Raw genomic sequence first — 17452 nt, 5'->3', positions numbered from 1 at the left:
GTCGAGGACTCCCGGTTCCACCGAGACGGGCAGATGAGGGTGAGGAAGAGGAGGAAGAGGAGGGATGAAGGGTCCTCCTCACAGTGACTCAGCAGGTCTGCAGGTTTATAAAGAGGCAGCGATGATCAGTCTGTCACCACGGAGACAATGGCCTGGCTGCTTCGTATCGCCTGCATCCTGGTCTGCTGCCTGGAGCTGCTGCACGGCAAAGCTTCAGGTAAACACACCTGAGCCTGTCTGTCTGTCTGTCTGTCTGTCTTTATCTGTTAGTTATCTGCTCTCTCGCTTCCAACTAATCTTGTGTTTAATTTTTAGAAAGGCTCAGTAATTTCCAGCAGCTGCTCACTGTAGTTTCTATCAAACACACAGGAGGACATTTTGTTGGGGACTATTTTCAGCAGTGGATTAATCCACATTTGGTGCTCCGGTGCTTTTTTTGTAAAATATACAGAAGCTATACCTATACCTCTTATTTAAATGTATTTTTTATGTTTAGATTGTAATTTAAAGCTGCAGTAGGTAATGTTTATTAAAATAACTTTAGGTCACTACATCCTGACAGTAGTGAGGTTCTTTTCTCCTTTTTTAGTGAAAGTTTCAGAAAAACTGACAAATGGTTTTATTCTAATAAAAGTTACCTAATGCAGCTTTATATTATAACATAACTTTAGGCTGTAGGAGATAAAGGCCTACTGGCCCCAGTGAGGTTAGTTTTGCAATATGTTTTATCTGCTTCAGTGTTGGTACTTATTCTACTGACGGCCTTTTATTCTTTTAATTACCCCTCACTTTGGTGTAATTTTATTTCTCTGAGTTTATTTTAGCCTCATTGCCTCCTGAAATGTTTGAGGCCTGGTTCCAGTTTATTATTGTTATTATTGTTATTATTATTATTATTATTATAGATGAAAATGAGCTTATTAGCTAACTCGGCACCTCTACAGTGTAAACTGCAACTTTGTCTTTGCTAAATAAATAAATCACTTATCTCCCCCAATTATTCTTCAGCTGTCCTATCCAATAAAGGCAAAAAGCCCCCCATAAATAAAAAATAAATAATTGTAGTCATTGTTTACTGATGATGTCGCTGTATCCTGTTGTTGTCCAGAGTACCAGCTGGAGTCAGAGAGCCTGAGCCGATGTGAGTTGATAAGGGGCGTGGCTGTTGCCAAGCAACAAGGTGACGTTCCTCACTGTATGGAGGATGGCAGGTTCAGGTACGTATCTGCAGATAATATTTTATATCTCTGTGTTAAAGGATGCCATTCAGGAAATAACTAAAAATTAAACAGAATTGACGTGTGTGTGTGTGTGTGTGTGTGTGTGTGTGTGTGTGTGTGTGTGTGTGTGCAGACCCGTGCAGTGCAGTGGGCTGGGTCAGGAGTGTTGGTGTGTTGATGCCGAAGGTCAGGAGGTCGTCGGGACTCGTACCAACAGTTCTGCTCCCCACTGTGAGAAACACTGCACATTAACAACTTTAATGATCAGAGACAACACAGATCAAATGTTATGGTGGTTAATTGTCCTCAGAATCAAATACTTTAATAATCCCAGGGGGAAATTACTTTCTTTACATACTCCAGAACATATAATATATTGAGAATATATATAAATATATATATATTAAGGTTAAATGTACATGTACTCCTAATGTTTATTACAGTCTAAAGCTGTTAGACTGTAACTACACTGGACGTGTCCAGAGGGGGTCCCTGAAATCTGACTGGCCACCCCATTACTTTCACCTCATCCACTCCAGACTGTCTTTCAGAGTGGTAGTGGCCTCCGTGTTAAAGCTACAGTGAAGATACCGGTATCAGATAAAAACATGTGTCAGGACTGCCAGAGCCAATCACACTGAGTTTCACAACGGCTCTTCAGAAACCGCTAGGAGACGTCACAGAGATGACGGACAGTTTTAAATATACAGTGTATGGTTATATGCTACGACGCAATGAGTTCAGAAGGTTATATACGAAATTAAACTAGATGCTGCACCAAAACAATGAGACAGAAATAAAATAAAACTCACCAAAACTTCCTGTGTTAGTCTTTCCAACAACTCGGGTTGGTCAGAATAAATCCTAATTCAGAGTTAGAAGTAAAAATATTTGTGAAACAGACTGCAACATAAGCTAATGTTAATAATTGGGAACAAATGTCAAAGTCTGTCCACTTAAAGTGTTTCTTTTTCAAATTGTTATTCTCTCTCTCTCTCTCTCTCTCTCTCTCTCTCTCTCTCTCTGTCTGTCTGTCTACCTGTCTGTCTACCCGTGTGCAGGTGCGTCTCCCTGCCAGCTGCAGTCTGTCCTGCAGTGTTCTCCTTCAGGACTGTTTGAGTCAGTTCAGTGTGACTCCAGCAGGGGGCAGTGTTGGTGTGTGGATCAGGACGGCATGGAGCTCTACGGAACCAGACAGAGCGGGACGCCTCGACGCTGTACGTACAAATACTGCTGAGGACCTACTACCAATAATACACTACTGACAGTAATACTGCCTCGGCTACTGTGACTAAGTGTTGTGATAAAATACACATTTTATACTAATACTCATCAACAGAGTCTCTGTTTGATAATGTTAGAAAAACTAATACACATCAATCATTAGCCAGCTAGTTAGGTAGCCAGCGTTTTGCTACAGAGCAAAAACATTGCTAATGAGCTTTATTGTTAGCTAGTTAGTTTCATCTGATTGCTAATGTTAGCAAAATGCTAGTCGAGTCATTTAATGGTTTCATCTTCTCAAATGGGAAAGTCTCATATGTTCGTGTTTGGGTATCACTTATTGTTTGTCTGTTGTTGGTTACCAAACTTCTGAAGACCAATGCATTTAATCTATATAGCTCTAATTCTTCAATACTGAATTTCATTACAATTAAACTGTAATTGTATTTGAGGTTTCGTATTTTACTGAACAGCAAATGATGGAGGACAAACTGTGACATCAGGGAATAAAATTAAAATGCTAAAATATTTGTTATAGCTCCATTTCTTTATGTGTGTTTGTTGGACTGCAGCGGCGCTGTGAACTCAACAACATCAAACAGGACTTGAAACTCATCTTGTTCTGTAAATACCTGATACCTTCCCTCAAAAGAATAAAAAGTGTGCCAGTCAGTCCATTTCTTGAATGAACACCTGGTCTGAACCAGTCCGACAGCGTCCAATCAGGTTGCAATGAAAGAGGAAATATTGTACGTATTTGTTGAAGCCGTTCACACTGCGGATAAATTGACATTACATTTAGTGAAGAGCGCACTATGAACTCATAGTTTAGGTCGACAGGCGGACTCCGCCTCCAGAAATGTGTCTGACCGACTACCATCAGGATGGCTGACTTGTTGACCTTTGACCTGCAGGTCCCGGCGGCTGTGAGGTGAGGGCGAGGCGTCTCCTCCACAGCGCCGGGTCTCACTCTCCTCCTCAGTGCGCCGCAGACGGGGGCTTCCTCCCCGTCCAGTGTCAGTTCATTAACACGACAGACAGGACACAGCTGGACCTTCTGCACGCCTTCAACAGGTAACTCACCTGTCTGTCTGTCTGTCTGTCTGTCTGTCTGTTTTTCAGTGTGTGTTTTAATGTGTATATATGTGTTGCTTTAGTTTCCCAGAATCCTTTGAGACATTCAGTAGTTTCAGGAAGTTCTTCCCGATGGTTTCGTCCTACTGCTTCTGTTCAGACAGTCGAGGCCGAGAGCTGCAGGACACAGGTACACACACACACACACACACACACACACTCTCACACACACACACACCTACACACACACCTACACACACACACACACACACACACACACACACCTACACACACACACACACACACACACACACCTACACACACACACAATCACACACTCACACACACACACACCTACACACACCTACACACACACACACACACACACACACACACACACACACACACACACACACACACACACACACACACACACACACACACACACACACATGATGATGATGATGATGATGATGTACTTCCTGTCCAGGCGTGGAGCTCCTCCTCTCTGAGGTGTATGACTCGGCGTTCTCCGGTCTCCGGTCCGGTCGCTCCGTCTCTCAGACCAACATCTACAGAGTCCTGCAGAGGAGGATGCTGGGAGTCCGCCTCGCCCTCACCGGACACTTCAGATGTAAACTCAACTGGTTCATACTGGTTTGAAACAGATCCAGTCTGTGTATTCAAGCTGGTTACAGTGGCTCAAACAGCTGCACACTGGTTTCAACTGGTTTAAGAAACTGTTTCATACTGGTTTGAAACTGCTTTAAAGTATTCACATTTTTAATTTAAGTGACTGGTTATCACTGATTTGAACTGTTTTGCACTGGTACAAGAGGATGTGTTTCAGATGTGTAAACATTTGGATTTATTGCAAAATGAAACCAGTTTAGACTGGTTTTAACTCGAATACTGGTTAAAATTGGTTTAAGATGTTGCTGTGTCCTCACACGTGTAACAATTTACATTTGAACGGGTTTAGACCAGTAACAGTGATACAATCTGTACATTAAAACAACTTTAAACTCTAAAATTACACTTAGACTAGAGGTAACATCTGGACCAGTATGGACAGAAGTTCTGAACTCTCTCACTCGTCTCTTTCTCGCAGGTCCCTCCCCCTGCGAGGAGGAGCGGCGGGCGGGGATGGAGGCGTCCAGTGTTTTCATCCCATCCTGTGAGGCTGACGGATCCTTCACCTCCAGACAGTGCCAGCAGGGGGGGCAGTGCTGGTGTGTTGACCCCACAGGGAGGGAGCTTCCTGGGACTCGGCAGCACGGAGACTCCCTGGTCTGCAGTGAGTATCCTCGAGAGAAGTTTATTGGCAAACATCTGTTAAAGCTGCAGCTCGAGCTTCATTTTTCTACAGTCTTGTCACAGTTTGAACAGCACATAAGAAAACTGACATTAAATACTTTAATTAAGGTTATATATAGAGATATGAAACTCTGCCACTAGATGTTGCACTAGAGCAACAGACCAAAACAATGAGACCCACCAAACTCCATTGACAAAACCAGTAATTTTACCAAGCACATAATCATAAAACACACCCATGATGGACGAAATATAAACTCACCAAAACCATCTTTGTTAGTCTTTCCACAATCACCAACTCTGGTTTAATTCACAGAGTTAGAAGTGAAAATATTGATGTAAAAATGTCACCAGAGTAACGTTAATCCGTCGACTAACAGTAGTTTGTTCCACTAACAGTAGTTGTTGTTTGTTTCACCAACAGTAGTTGTTGTTTGTTCCACTAACAGTAGTTGTTGTTTGTTCCACTAACAGTAGTTTGTTCCACTAACAGTAGTAGTAGTTTGTTCCACTAACAGTAGTTGTTGTTGTTTGTTCCACTGACAGTAGTTGTTGTTTGTTCCACTAACAGTAGTTGTTGTTTGTTCCACTAACAGTTGTTGTTGTTGTTTGTTCCACTAACAGTTGTTGTTGTTTGTTCCACTAACAGTTGTTGTTGTTTGTTCCACTAACAGTAGTTGTTGTTTGTTCCACTAACAGTAGTTGTTGTTTGTTCCACTAACAGTAGTTGTTGTTGTTTGTTCCACTAACAGTAGTACTTGTTGTTTGTTCCACTAACAGTAGTTGTTGTTTGTTCCACTAACAGTAGTTGTTGTTTGTTCCACTGACAGACTCAGGTTGTTATTGTCAGTGTCTGACAGCATTATGGAAAGGATCCCTACAGAGATAGACCTTTAGTTTAACCACAAACAGCCGTAATATCACTATCACTCTCCACCAGACTCCAGAGACACAAACACTCATTTTACCTTGTGTATCATGGTGACCTCCTAACTAAGTGCGCAGTGGACTGTTGCTAATGTTTAAGAAGAACATTATTTGTGAGCTCAACATTTTGTTCTCCGTCTTCCTCAGAGTCAGATAAGAAGATCTCTGTGTCCACTGCAGACATATATCCAGGACCTGGTTAGCCTAGCTTAGCACAAAGACTGGAAGCAGGGGGAAAGTGCTAGCATAGCTCCAACAAAAGGGGAACAATCCTAAGTCGCCTCCTCTTGTTCTGTCCCTCTCCTCATTTCTTCTCCTCTGTCCTCCTCCAGGTTCAGGTCTTGGTGACTGTCTCTCTCAGCGTCGTCTGGCTCTGTCCCAGCTCTTCTCCGGTCCTCTCCAGGCCTCCTCCTCTGGCAGATCTCCGGCCTCCTGTCTCTCCCTCCTCCGACCCCTCAGGGATCTCCTGCCAGTGGAAGCGGATCAGTCCTCCTTCCTGTCTCGCCTGGTCGAAGTCCTCCGCGGTCTGTTCCCCACGGTGGGCGGGGCTCTGCAGGCTCTGGATCGCTCCTCCCCTCGTCGCCTCCAGGAGAACCTGTTTGGAGGAAAGTTCCTGAAGAACGCAGCCTTCTTTAACTTCAGCGGGGCGGTGGGAACCCGTGGAGCCCTCGGTCTGGATCGGCTCTCCTCTCAAAGCCTCCAGAAGAACCGGGATCTGGTTGTGTCTGTCAGCAGAGCCCTGGAGGACCCCACCTTCCTCTCTGCCCTCCAGCACACACTGAGTGGACTGAGCAGCTCTCTCTCACTGGACCAGGTAAAGAACCAGGAAGTCAGTCAAACTGAAAGTAATGCCACACTGAAAATACTACAAAATAAAAGTCCTGCATTCAGCTTGTGGAATATATTGTCATATTGTGGGGACTTGCCGTTAGTAGGTTACTGTAGGGGCATCCAACTAGCAAACTGTAGCTAAGCTAAGCTGTGGTTGTCCGACTGGCTGTGCGGTGTTCACAAAACGTTACAAGTCGTTCACTCATTGCTGATAAGAAGTCATTAATACATTAAAAAATAAAATGTTAAAAAACTGTGATTCCTTTAATCCTCGTTGTGTTCCAGGTTCTGACTCCTCTGCTGCGCTCCTGCTCCAGAGACATGAAGGACGACACCATCTTCGTCCCGAGCTGCACGCCGAGCGGTGGTTTCCAGGAGGTTCAGTGTCGGGGTGGGGAGTGCTGGTGTGTCGATCCTCAGGGTCAGGAAGTCTCGGGGTCACGTACCGGGGGTCGCCGACCTCAGTGTCCGTCCCGCTGCGAGAGAGAGCGAGCGATGGCTGTGAAGGTGAAAGGAAACATGGCGGCCGGTGCTGAGATCTACATCCCAGCGTGCTCTAACGACGGAGACTTCCTGCCCTTGCAGTGCGTCGGATCACGGTGCTTCTGTGTGGACGGCGAAGGAAAAACAATGACTGCCGGGCCAGCAGGGGGCGCTGTCACATGTAAGATATCACACTGATTAACAGGCAGATTCTGCTCATCGGTTCAGATCTTTATTGATTCTGGTGTTGACTTTCTGTCTCTGTTGTGTTTCAGGTCCAGAGAGAACACAGAAGCTTCAGACCTCCGCAGGTCAGATTAAACTGCTGATATTGAATTAATCCACCATCCACCCCGAAACATAAAGATAGTTAGAGCCCATAGTGCAAGAAATGATTGTTCACTGCAATTAATCGCGAATCGTGAATCTTTGAGTTGGAATGAAAATATACTGATGTGACTGTAAAGGCTGCTTTCTTACACAAACAACTTTATTAAAGGATATTAAGTGTAAATATTCTCATAACATATGAAATATTTTAACATACATTTCAATTCTAGCATTGAACACTGAGAAAACAAAGAATACATTAAAATAAAGTAAACTAAAAGCACTGATAAAACTACAAGACTTTATTTACACCTGAAAAAAACTGTTTCTATATCAGCACATATCAGATGACGTACACCAATATTTTATTTATCAAATAATAAAGATTTTCACAGCTTTCATTTATGTGAGCTGAGATTGTTTATTTCCTTCAAAAATATAAAAAATGTTATTATTATTATTATTATTTAAAGATTAACCTGTGTGATTGTGAAATTGTACAAAGTAATAATTTGTTTTATAATAAAGAAAGCACTATTGTAATAATCATATTCATAGCCGGTACCAGGAAGTTTTCACCTGTAGATGTTAAAACTGCTGATAAACTGGCAGATTGTCTACCAGTTTATGACATTTTGAGCTATAAAAACAACAAATAAAATAAAGAAGAAATGCAATAAAAGCTAGCTCATTTAACAGCACTAATTAGCGCTGTATGCTAACTTGCAGGTCGGTGCTCGCAGGCGTTAGCTGAGGTCACGGCGTTCAGACAGGACGTCAAGAGCATCGTCGCTCTCTCTAACTCCTCCCACCTCCCTCTGGGATATGGATTCCTATTGGCTGAAGGTCTGCGTCTGACCCCAGAGGAGCTTCAGATCGACCAATCAGAGGAGGAGCTGCGGATCTCTGATACGCTGCTGAGCCGCTCCAAAGCTGCTCTGCGATTGGCTGCATTCTCCAGTGAGTTCCAGTTTGATGTAGATCCTCTCGAAATGTTATTAAATGTTTTAGACTAACGGTAAATATAATAATATAATTACTTTAACTGTCAGACATTAAGAACAATGTGTGTATTGATCTGACAGGAAGTGGAATGTTGTTTTTCAGCCGTCCAGATGTTTCTGCCTCCTCAGCATCGTTCGTACCAGCTGTTCACTCCACAGTGCGACGCTGACGGACACTGGCTGCACACACAGTGTTACCACAGCACAGGTCTCACACACACACACACACACACACACACACACACACAGACGCACACACACACAAAATACATATGAAGATTATTCACTGGAGTCTTCCTCACTGTGTGTTCAGGTCAGTGTTGGTGTGTCGATGAAGATGGAGAGTACATCCCGGACTCGCTGACCAGCCGCTCACTCCGTCTGCCCAAATGTGAGATAAAGCTTCATGTTCTGTTCCAAAAACACGTATTTGTAATTAAAATATTCAGATTTTCTCTTCATGTTCAGACTCAAACAGTGAATGTATCGGATATATCTTCTTCCTCTGTACCATAGAGCTTCAATAACACATGGATGAGCCACACTGCTGCCCCAAATACTCACTAAACACTTTTAAACATGAAACTATATTTAGTGTTTTTAAAGATTTATGTTTTCAGTAGGAACCAATGAGCTTCAGACAGGAAGTGAGACTGTTGTGAGACGGACTGACGGGTTGTTGGTTTGAGTCCGAATGTGAGATTTGATAGAAAGATCTAGAATAAAGGCAGAGTTTAAAATGTCTCTTCATCTTCTGTGTGTGCGCAGGTCTAACTCGCTGTGAGAGAGCTCGGGCTCACACTCTGCTCTCTGGTTGGAGGAGAGGATCTGACCTCACCACCGCTTCACCGTACAACCCCCAGTGTGAGCAGGTAGGGACACACTGAGGTCACGCTACGAGCTGGAGAGCTAACGTTGAGCCACTGAAGGACTACACTTTGGTTGTTCAGTTTATTATTTCAGCGCATTATTTTAAAACAATCACCAGACGTACTTATTAGTACGTGTCCTACATCAGGTAGTAATGGACACCCAGCAGCCAATCAGAATTGAGTATTCACCCATACCATTGTGTGTATATATAAAGCACTATGTGTGTTTTTTCAGGACGGTCGTTTCTCGGTGCTGCAGACAGGAGGCACTGCAGGCTGGTGCGTGAACCCTCTGACCGGAGAGACGATACAGGCGGCGACACCGAACCCCGCTGGACAGCTGACATGTACACACACACACACACACACACACAGATCGTGATGTGTTTACTGTCAGTATGTTAACTGGTATGCTTTGTGTGGTGCGTTCAGGTCCCAGCTGGTGTGAGCTGCAGGGTTTCCAGTGTCGCCCCGACGGCTCCTTCCTCCCACTGCAGTGCGATGTCACTTCCTGTTGGTGTGTCTCCGAGGACGGGCAGGAAGTGGGTGGGACCCGTACGCCTCGACAGACAGGCCAGACACCATTGTGTGACCGTAAGTTGTTGTGAAGAAGCCCAGTGACTCTGCTGAGAGCTGCTGTGTCTCACAGCAGCATCTGGTGGACGTCAGAGGAACTGCAGCAAGATGCACTGCGATGAGGCTGCTGATTGGTTGTTGTTCTCCTCTCCAGGTCCCCTCTGTCCCGCTTCTGCCGTCAACCACGGTGCGCTGGTGTGCCGCCCGGCAGCCAACGGCCGCCAGAGCTGCGACCTCGTCTGTCACCACGGTTACCAGAACTCGCTTCCTGTCAGCAGCTTCCTGTGTGAGACTGAGGGTCTGCGGTGGACCGGAGACAACAAACCCCTGAGTGGAGCCTGTCAGAGTAAGATCGTCCATCATTTTCTAAATCCTTGTCAGTTTCCTCGCTGATTGGTAACCATCTCTTCATTTGTCCAAAAAACTAACCTGCAGAGAAAAGATGCTGCTTTTGCTTTTTTACCCCGAACCAAACAGTAAACATACAGTGTGTCATTTCTGCAACTAGGGGGTCTCTCACATCTAAATAATAATAAAAGAGGAAGTTTGATGAGGTGGTGAAGCAGCGTGGAAGTTCTTGTCTTCACTGCTATTGCTGTCATTGCAGTCAGCTTAGGTGATGTTAGGTTCAACTTTCCAGAAGTTTCTACCAGGAGCCTACTTATCCACAGATAGGGGCAGAGGTCAATGCTGTAGATACAGGGCAAAGGTCAGTGTACTGTCTATTTGATTCATATAATAGTAACAATAAAAAAATATAAGTTTTAGTGAATAATTTGACACTAATTGTGTTATTGTTGCAAGGAGGTTTCTACCAGAAATTATCCACAGGTCTCCTCCTCTCCAAAACAAACAGACCCGCTGATTAAAACCACTAAACACACTGAATAAAGCAGTTCCACCTTAACAATCACTGCTTCTCCCACGCTGTTGGACAGACAAAGGACGTCCCGGAGGGGCTGCGAGCCGAGCTGCTGCTAACGTTAGCTCAGCTTGTTTCTCTGATAACTTAAGATCCAGACGTCTGATGACTAAAGTCTTTCATCCGGTTCAAATCTAGAGTTAAAAAGCACCAAGATCTAAACAGTGGATGGTAAACAGTCAATGTATGACAGCAATCTCTAAACATAACTCTTATCTGACTGTGTCTGTGTTCAGTCTCTCAGCCTCTACAGTCGGTGTCGTCCTCTCAGCTCTGGTTGTTGTCGTCATCCTGCTCTCAGATCAGCAGTTTACAGTCTCTGTTGTTCAACACGATGACCAGCAGGGGGCTCTGCTCTGCACAGGTGAGCTGTAATCTAAAGTAAAACTCACTGAAATGTTCCCAGTAAAATAAACCTATGTATTTATTTGCGTGTTTGTAGCTTCCCACGTCAGGTCGCTCGGTGTCGCTGTGTGACGACTCGTCGCTGCGTCTGCAGTGTGACGGTGATGACCAGCTGAAGTTAACGGTCAGATGGACTGTCGACCTGTCTGACCTCCCGACCTCTGACCTCCCCGACCTCCACGACATTGGTGAGCAGTGAGGAAGATATTGTACAAAGGGAAACAAAACTGTTACTAGTTAACAGGACTTCTATAGTGTCATTAAACTGTAGTTAGCAGCGCCACCAGTGGTCATTTAGTGAACTGCAGTCAGCATCATCCTGTTAACTTGTGTTAAAATTGGAAATCAAAAGCAATAAAAACTGATTGATACATATAAACCCATCTTTGACGTGTTTTTTAGGTCTGTTTCTGAATGAGTCCAGACTCCTGGCGGGGGTTCGGGGACTTCTGGGTAATATCCGGTCCACGCTTACATCGGAACCCAAACTGGTTTCCACGACAACACCAAGCTTTGGCTGCTCCCTGGGGTTTCCACCTGGACAGTGACGGCGACGGCTGCGGTGAGTCAGTTTATATCGGTCGGCGGCCGACGTACCTCAGGAAGGTCCCGCTGACAGACACTGATTGGACTTTCTGTCTCTGATCTCACAGTCGTTTGTCCCGCTGGGAGTCTCTCCAGGGAGGGGGCGTGTCTTCTGTGTCCCGAGGGAACCTATCAGGATGAGGAAGGGCAGGACTTCTGCAACAAGTGTCCCAGAGGCTCCTCACCAGCTGGAGCATCATCTGCCAATCAATGTGAGTCAGAATCAATAAAATCCTCTCAGCTTATCTACAAAATCACAGAATCACTAGAAGCACATTGACGCTGTTGGTAAACGTTTCAAACTACTTTTAGAATGCTTGTTTTCTGAATGGAGTTTGGTTGATGTGATAACTTGTTTACCTGTGTGTGTGTGTGTGTGTGTGTGTGTGTGTGTGTGTGTGTGTGTGTGCGTGTGTGTGTGTGCGTGTCAGGTGTGACCGAGTGTCAGAGGCGGGGTCTGCGCTGTTCGGAGCGAGGAGACTTCCTGTCGGCGCAGCCTGACCTCCTGTCCGGCAGGTGGAGGTGTGTCGACAGTGAGGGGGCGGGGCTTGACTGGACCAACAGTGACGAGCCTCTGACTGATGACGAGTGCTCAGGTGATATCTCAGCAGCCAATGAGAGAGCGACTGTTTTTCTTCAGTTTTTATTCAGTTCTTCGTTATTAAAACGCCATTCTCTGTATATTTTTATTTTATTTTAGTTCATTTTGTGAGCACACAATATTGTTTCAGTTAGTTTTATTCTTATTTTAGTGAACTAAACTGTGTTTGAGTTTGGTTTTAGTAAGCTATAATAACCTTGTTGTGCTGTGCAGTTCTCAGCAGGTTTCAGGCTGTTACTGGATCAGATCTGATCGTCGGTGCTGAAGACACTGAAGTCCTGCAAACAATGACCTCTGACCTCCCAACCTGCATCCAAGGTAACACACACACACACACACACACACAATATTAGAGTTACAGGATTCAAATGTTTGTCACATGAGTAAACAAACAGTACTTTAAATGACCACATGATGAAACTTTGTAAAAAGTCTGAATTAATAAACAAACAACTTTTAAAATGCTTGTTTTCTGAATGGAGTTTGGTTGATCAGGGCTATGCTAGCTTAGTTGACAAAGGTCATAAAGTCGACTAACCAGCGACTGTGACGGATTAGCAGTCCTTTAAAGGTCAGAGGTCGGAGCTGGAGGCTTCATAACGTTGTGTTTGTGTGTCGTCTCTCTCTCAGCGTGTGCAGTGGAGCTGTCCTGCCACCATGTGGCGCTGTTCAACAGACAGACTCAGTGTGAACTGTACAGCACGAACACACTGAACACACACTGCAACACCTCCCAGCAGGTACACACACACACACACACACACACACACACACACTAAAACGTTGTGTTTGTGCTCGTAAATGTTGATTAAACATTTTATTTTGTTCAGACCAGTGGATTTCTGGGTAATCCTGAGGCCGAGCTGTTTGATTGGCTGAGCTGCTCGGTGAAGGTGAGGGGCGGAGCCTCAGATCTTCTGGTCATCAGGAAGAAAGGTACTGTAACCACGGCAACAAACACACACTCATTTATTACTGTTCAGGTGTTCAGGTGTGTCTGTGTGTGTGTGTCTCAGGGGCGGAGTCTTCCGCGCAGCAGCAGCAGAGTTTTGTGAGGATGAGGATGATGAAGGCGGTCTCAGGTGTGTTCAGGACCCAGGTGTTCTCCTCCAAACGGACCTCGCTCTCCGACGCTCACCGCTTCTGTCAGGACGGCTGCAGCCGCGACGCCTGCTGCCACGGATTCATCCTCAACCAGAACAGCCTGAACGGAGGTCAGTTACCACGGAGACACAGAGTGCACGTCACCTGAGTGAGTGAGTGAGTGAGTGAGTGAGTGAAGCACAGGGGAAAGAATAGGGTGAATTAATTAGTGAGTACACTATGTGAACTGGGCGCATAAATGAATAAGTGAATGAAAGAATGATTTGGTTGAATAAATGGGTTGCATGAATGAATACATATAAAAATGTGTGAATGAGTTATTAAATTGATTACTGAGTGAAATAGTTGACTGGATGAATATGTGAATAAATTAATGAATAATTGAGTGAGCACATGAAGGAAGAGAATAAAAGAACAAAATAGATGAAAATGTTCATAAAATGTTGGATATGATGAATGAGTGAATGGTTGAATGAAACCTTGGAGCCCCTCCCCTCTCAGGGTCTCTGCTCTGTGGTTGGCTGAGAGCTCCGTCAGTCTTGATGTGTGGGGACCAGGACTGGGATGTGATTGGACAGGGAACAGCCAGTCGTATCTGTGGGGCGGGGCTAACCTACAACGAACAGCAGAGGAGCTTCGTGTTCGACTTTGGAGGACAAAAGTTCACCATCAGTAAGAAACCAAAGTCACAACTAACTACAGCGACAGTCAGCGAGTCTGTTTCCTGTTGACCGTGTTTGCTTGTTTTGGTGTTTGTCTGTCCAGCTGATTCGGCTCTGCCAGCTGACAGTAAGAACAAGAAGGACTACCAGGCCTCCATCATCAGCTTCCAGGCCGTCTACCTGAACAGAGGTACCTAGAAACACTTAGTCCTTTATTGTCAACAGGTTTGTGTGAGGCTCAGGTACAGGTTCAGGAACTGGCTCAGGAACAGGTTCAGGAACAGGTTCAGGAACTGGTTCAGGAACTGGTTCAAGAACATGTTCAGGAACAGGCTCAGGAACAGGTTCAGGAACATGTTCAGGAACTGGTTCAGGAACAGGCTCAGGAACAGTTCAGGTACAGGTTCAGGAACAGGCTCAGGAACTAGTTCAGGAACAGTTCAGGTACAGGTTCAGGAACTGGTTCAGGAACAGGTTCAGGAACAGGTTCAGGAACAGGCTCAGGAACTGGCTCAGGAACAGTTCAGGTACAGGTTCAGGAACTGGCTCAGGAACAGTTCAGGTACAGGTTCAGGAACAGGCTCAGGAACAGTTCAGGTACAGGTTCAGGAACAGGCTCAGGAACAGTTCAGGTACAGGTTCAGGAACTGCAATGATTTGCAAAACTTGTGGATAAGATGATGTGATTGATTAGTTTGTGTTGCGATTACACCTGGAGAGACCTGATACCTGACACATACCTGATACATCCACGATGTCTCAATACCCTGTCCTCAGTGAGCTCACAGACCTTTAGCTGAGTCCCTGTTACTGTCGACTAAAGATAATGAAAATATGATTTATAGTGTTTGTGTCTCAGTGCTTGTTGTTGTTTGTCAGATGCTGAGTCAGCAGCTGGTGGTTCAGCTTCCTCTTCCTGTGTGGCAGCAGAACTCAGTCCTCCTCTGGATGGTTCGTATCAGAATCTGAACCGGTTTCACAATTCACAGTTTCCAAACCTTCTGGAACCATGAGATAATTCAATTCAATTCAGTTTTATTTGTATAGTGTCAATTCATAACAGAAGTAGGAAAACTACACAATATACACAATATTAGGCTTATATCTCAGCATTGCATTAATTTCTGTGAAGAAAATAAAAGTTAAGTAGTAAATTAAGATTATTCTATATTGACAGAGCCTTAGGGCGTTTTCACACATACCTCATCTGGTCCGGACCTTCGGACTTTTCAGTTTGGCTCGAACCAAAACGAAAACATTAAAAGTCAGTTAGAAAACAATGCCGACATTTACAAAACATTTTCTGAGCGGATGAAACAGAGAGGGTACGTATTTTGCACTACGAGAACGTACATTTCTCGCAAGTATTGTGCTTGCAGTTGGTGCTGAGGTTGCTGCTGGTGGTAATACCATAATAATGCAATCGGGATTTGCTCATTCATTTTCATTCATACGGAAAAGACTACCCGCCAAAATGACAACACGCCAACGTCAGACGCACGCCCGTCTATTCACCAATCAAAGGGAGATGCAACACACGTATGTGGTGATGACACGCCGTAGGTATGTCATGGAAAGTTCTTTAGTGCGCTAGCAAAATTACTATGTGAAACTGAAAATAACGGGATCAAATGTATACAATGTAATTAAACACGAACGTTTAAGGTGTGTTAATCTCTGATAAACAGCCTTGTCCTGCATTAGAAAACCACAAAAGAGCTAATAGAACAATAGCAAAGTGTCAGGGAGAAGAAAACTAAATGTGTCAAAAAAAACAAGCCTGAACATGTCTGAGTTATACATAATATTACATAGTGCAGAGAGAATTGTATAGAAAGTTCCTAAAAAAATATCAGGAAAACTGATATTAAATTTACAGGAAATAATCTGCTCAAAATTCATCCAAATATCTTGCTTTACACAAACTTCCTGCAGTTATTGTGTTTACTGTTTGTGTCCATTAGTCAGTCAGGGGTCATCAGTTTACTCAATGACAGAAAAGGGGTCCCTTAAGTGGAAAAGTTTGGAACCACTGAAATAATTGATTAAGGGACATTTTCTTAAACACATTTTATAAACTCTTCATATGTTTGTGTGTAAAAAGCTGTCAGATAAATGAACTTGCTTGCAGTTAGAGTGACCACAGATGTGTGACAGTGTTGCTTTTGTGTGTTTATGTTCAGAATCAGTGCAGATGAAGTTTGAGTCGCTTTCTGAGGACGACGTCCTTGTGGATCCTCAGAGGAAACTCCCTACTCTCTCCTTCTGGCTCAACAAGAGGAACTACGACTCCCAGCAGGCGCTGCTCTGGTGCCTAACGCGTACGTCACATACTCTAACAAACAATTGAGAACTTGTGCGTTATCTAGTGCTGCTCCCGACTAAAGATTGTCCTAGCTGACTAGTAGTAGTTAAATAAAGCCAATAGTTGACTAATTGTCATGATATTAATTTAATGACCTCCTGTTAAATGCTATCAGAAAAAGCGGTAATGATTCTGAATGTGTCAGAAATACAAGCAAGGAGACTGAACATTTACAGTGCTGTAAATACAGGGCATAGGTCAGTGCTTTAGTCCTTTTTTTGCTTCTTTTGGCACATATTTCATCTTCACCAAAATCGGTGCACAGCATATTAAGATGAAGCCAAACTAACCTCCAGCTTCACTGAAACAGAGCAGTTTAACATTGGTTTGGTTTCTCTGAGACAGTCAGACTGATGGAAAGTGTCACTGGGACTCTGAACAATTAAGTCGACCATTGGGGTGCAGCACTACTATTTCCTCACGTGTCGTTATGTGTTTGTGTGTTTCAGGCTGCGATGCGGAGCAGCAGTGCTCCGTTGCTGACCTCAGAGACGCTGACTCTGCAGCGTTCTTCAGCTGCTCGTTGTATCCGGACAGCAGAGTTTGTGGAGCGTACGATAAACCTCTGAGACGACCCTGCCGCCCCCTGCTGGACAGAACACCCAACAACACCTACAGCAAGAAGGGTAAGCACTGTCTGAATCCTCTAACCCAGACAATATCAGTCTAGTCCCAGTACCAGCATTATGACCAACCCTATTCAGCCACAGACAGCTCACACAGGAGGAAGGTTCATTCCTAGTGAGAAGATTATTTATTGTTGGGTGTGATTTAGCAAAAAAAAGAGTCCTTCTGGTCCACACTTCTCTTCCTGTTTGGAGCCACATTTGCAGTGATTTATGAACCATCCATTTTGCCTACACCAGAGGTGGCGAAAACACTCTACTCAAGTAGAAGTGCAGATACTTGTGTGAACAAACCAGCAAAAGTAGAAGTACTGGTACTTTACT

At 44.4% G+C, this 17452-nt stretch overlaps 1 protein-coding gene across 1 annotated transcript in view; it reads left to right on the top strand.

Annotated features, from left to right (window-relative positions):
* Positions 1-17452, top strand: part of tg (thyroglobulin) — a 27291-nt gene continuing 9839 nt past the window's right edge. Inside the window, 33 exon segments of the mRNA XM_051399231.1 lie at positions 1-217; positions 1109-1217; positions 1354-1451; positions 2282-2437; positions 3359-3518; positions 3602-3708; positions 4009-4152; positions 4630-4815; positions 6095-6576; positions 6879-7257; positions 7352-7387; positions 8136-8366; positions 8514-8618; positions 8724-8801; positions 9179-9282; positions 9518-9629; positions 9715-9876; positions 10013-10204; positions 11017-11144; positions 11223-11373; positions 11588-11712; positions 11714-11747; positions 11839-11982; positions 12202-12366; positions 12585-12689; positions 13002-13111; positions 13202-13307; positions 13388-13585; positions 13977-14147; positions 14241-14327; positions 15017-15088; positions 16321-16458; positions 16952-17128. Of these exon segments, the coding sequence (XP_051255191.1) occupies positions 148-217; positions 1109-1217; positions 1354-1451; positions 2282-2437; positions 3359-3518; positions 3602-3708; positions 4009-4152; positions 4630-4815; positions 6095-6576; positions 6879-7257; positions 7352-7387; positions 8136-8366; positions 8514-8618; positions 8724-8801; positions 9179-9282; positions 9518-9629; positions 9715-9876; positions 10013-10204; positions 11017-11144; positions 11223-11373; positions 11588-11712; positions 11714-11747; positions 11839-11982; positions 12202-12366; positions 12585-12689; positions 13002-13111; positions 13202-13307; positions 13388-13585; positions 13977-14147; positions 14241-14327; positions 15017-15088; positions 16321-16458; positions 16952-17128 (4822 nt within the window). The 5' untranslated portion in view covers positions 1-147.

Source organism: Dicentrarchus labrax, unplaced genomic scaffold, assembly GCF_905237075.1.
Source record: "Dicentrarchus labrax unplaced genomic scaffold, dlabrax2021, whole genome shotgun sequence".
Classification (NCBI taxonomy): domain Eukaryota; kingdom Metazoa; phylum Chordata; class Actinopteri; family Moronidae; genus Dicentrarchus; species Dicentrarchus labrax.
This window is presented reverse-complemented; position numbering and strand designations above follow the sequence as displayed.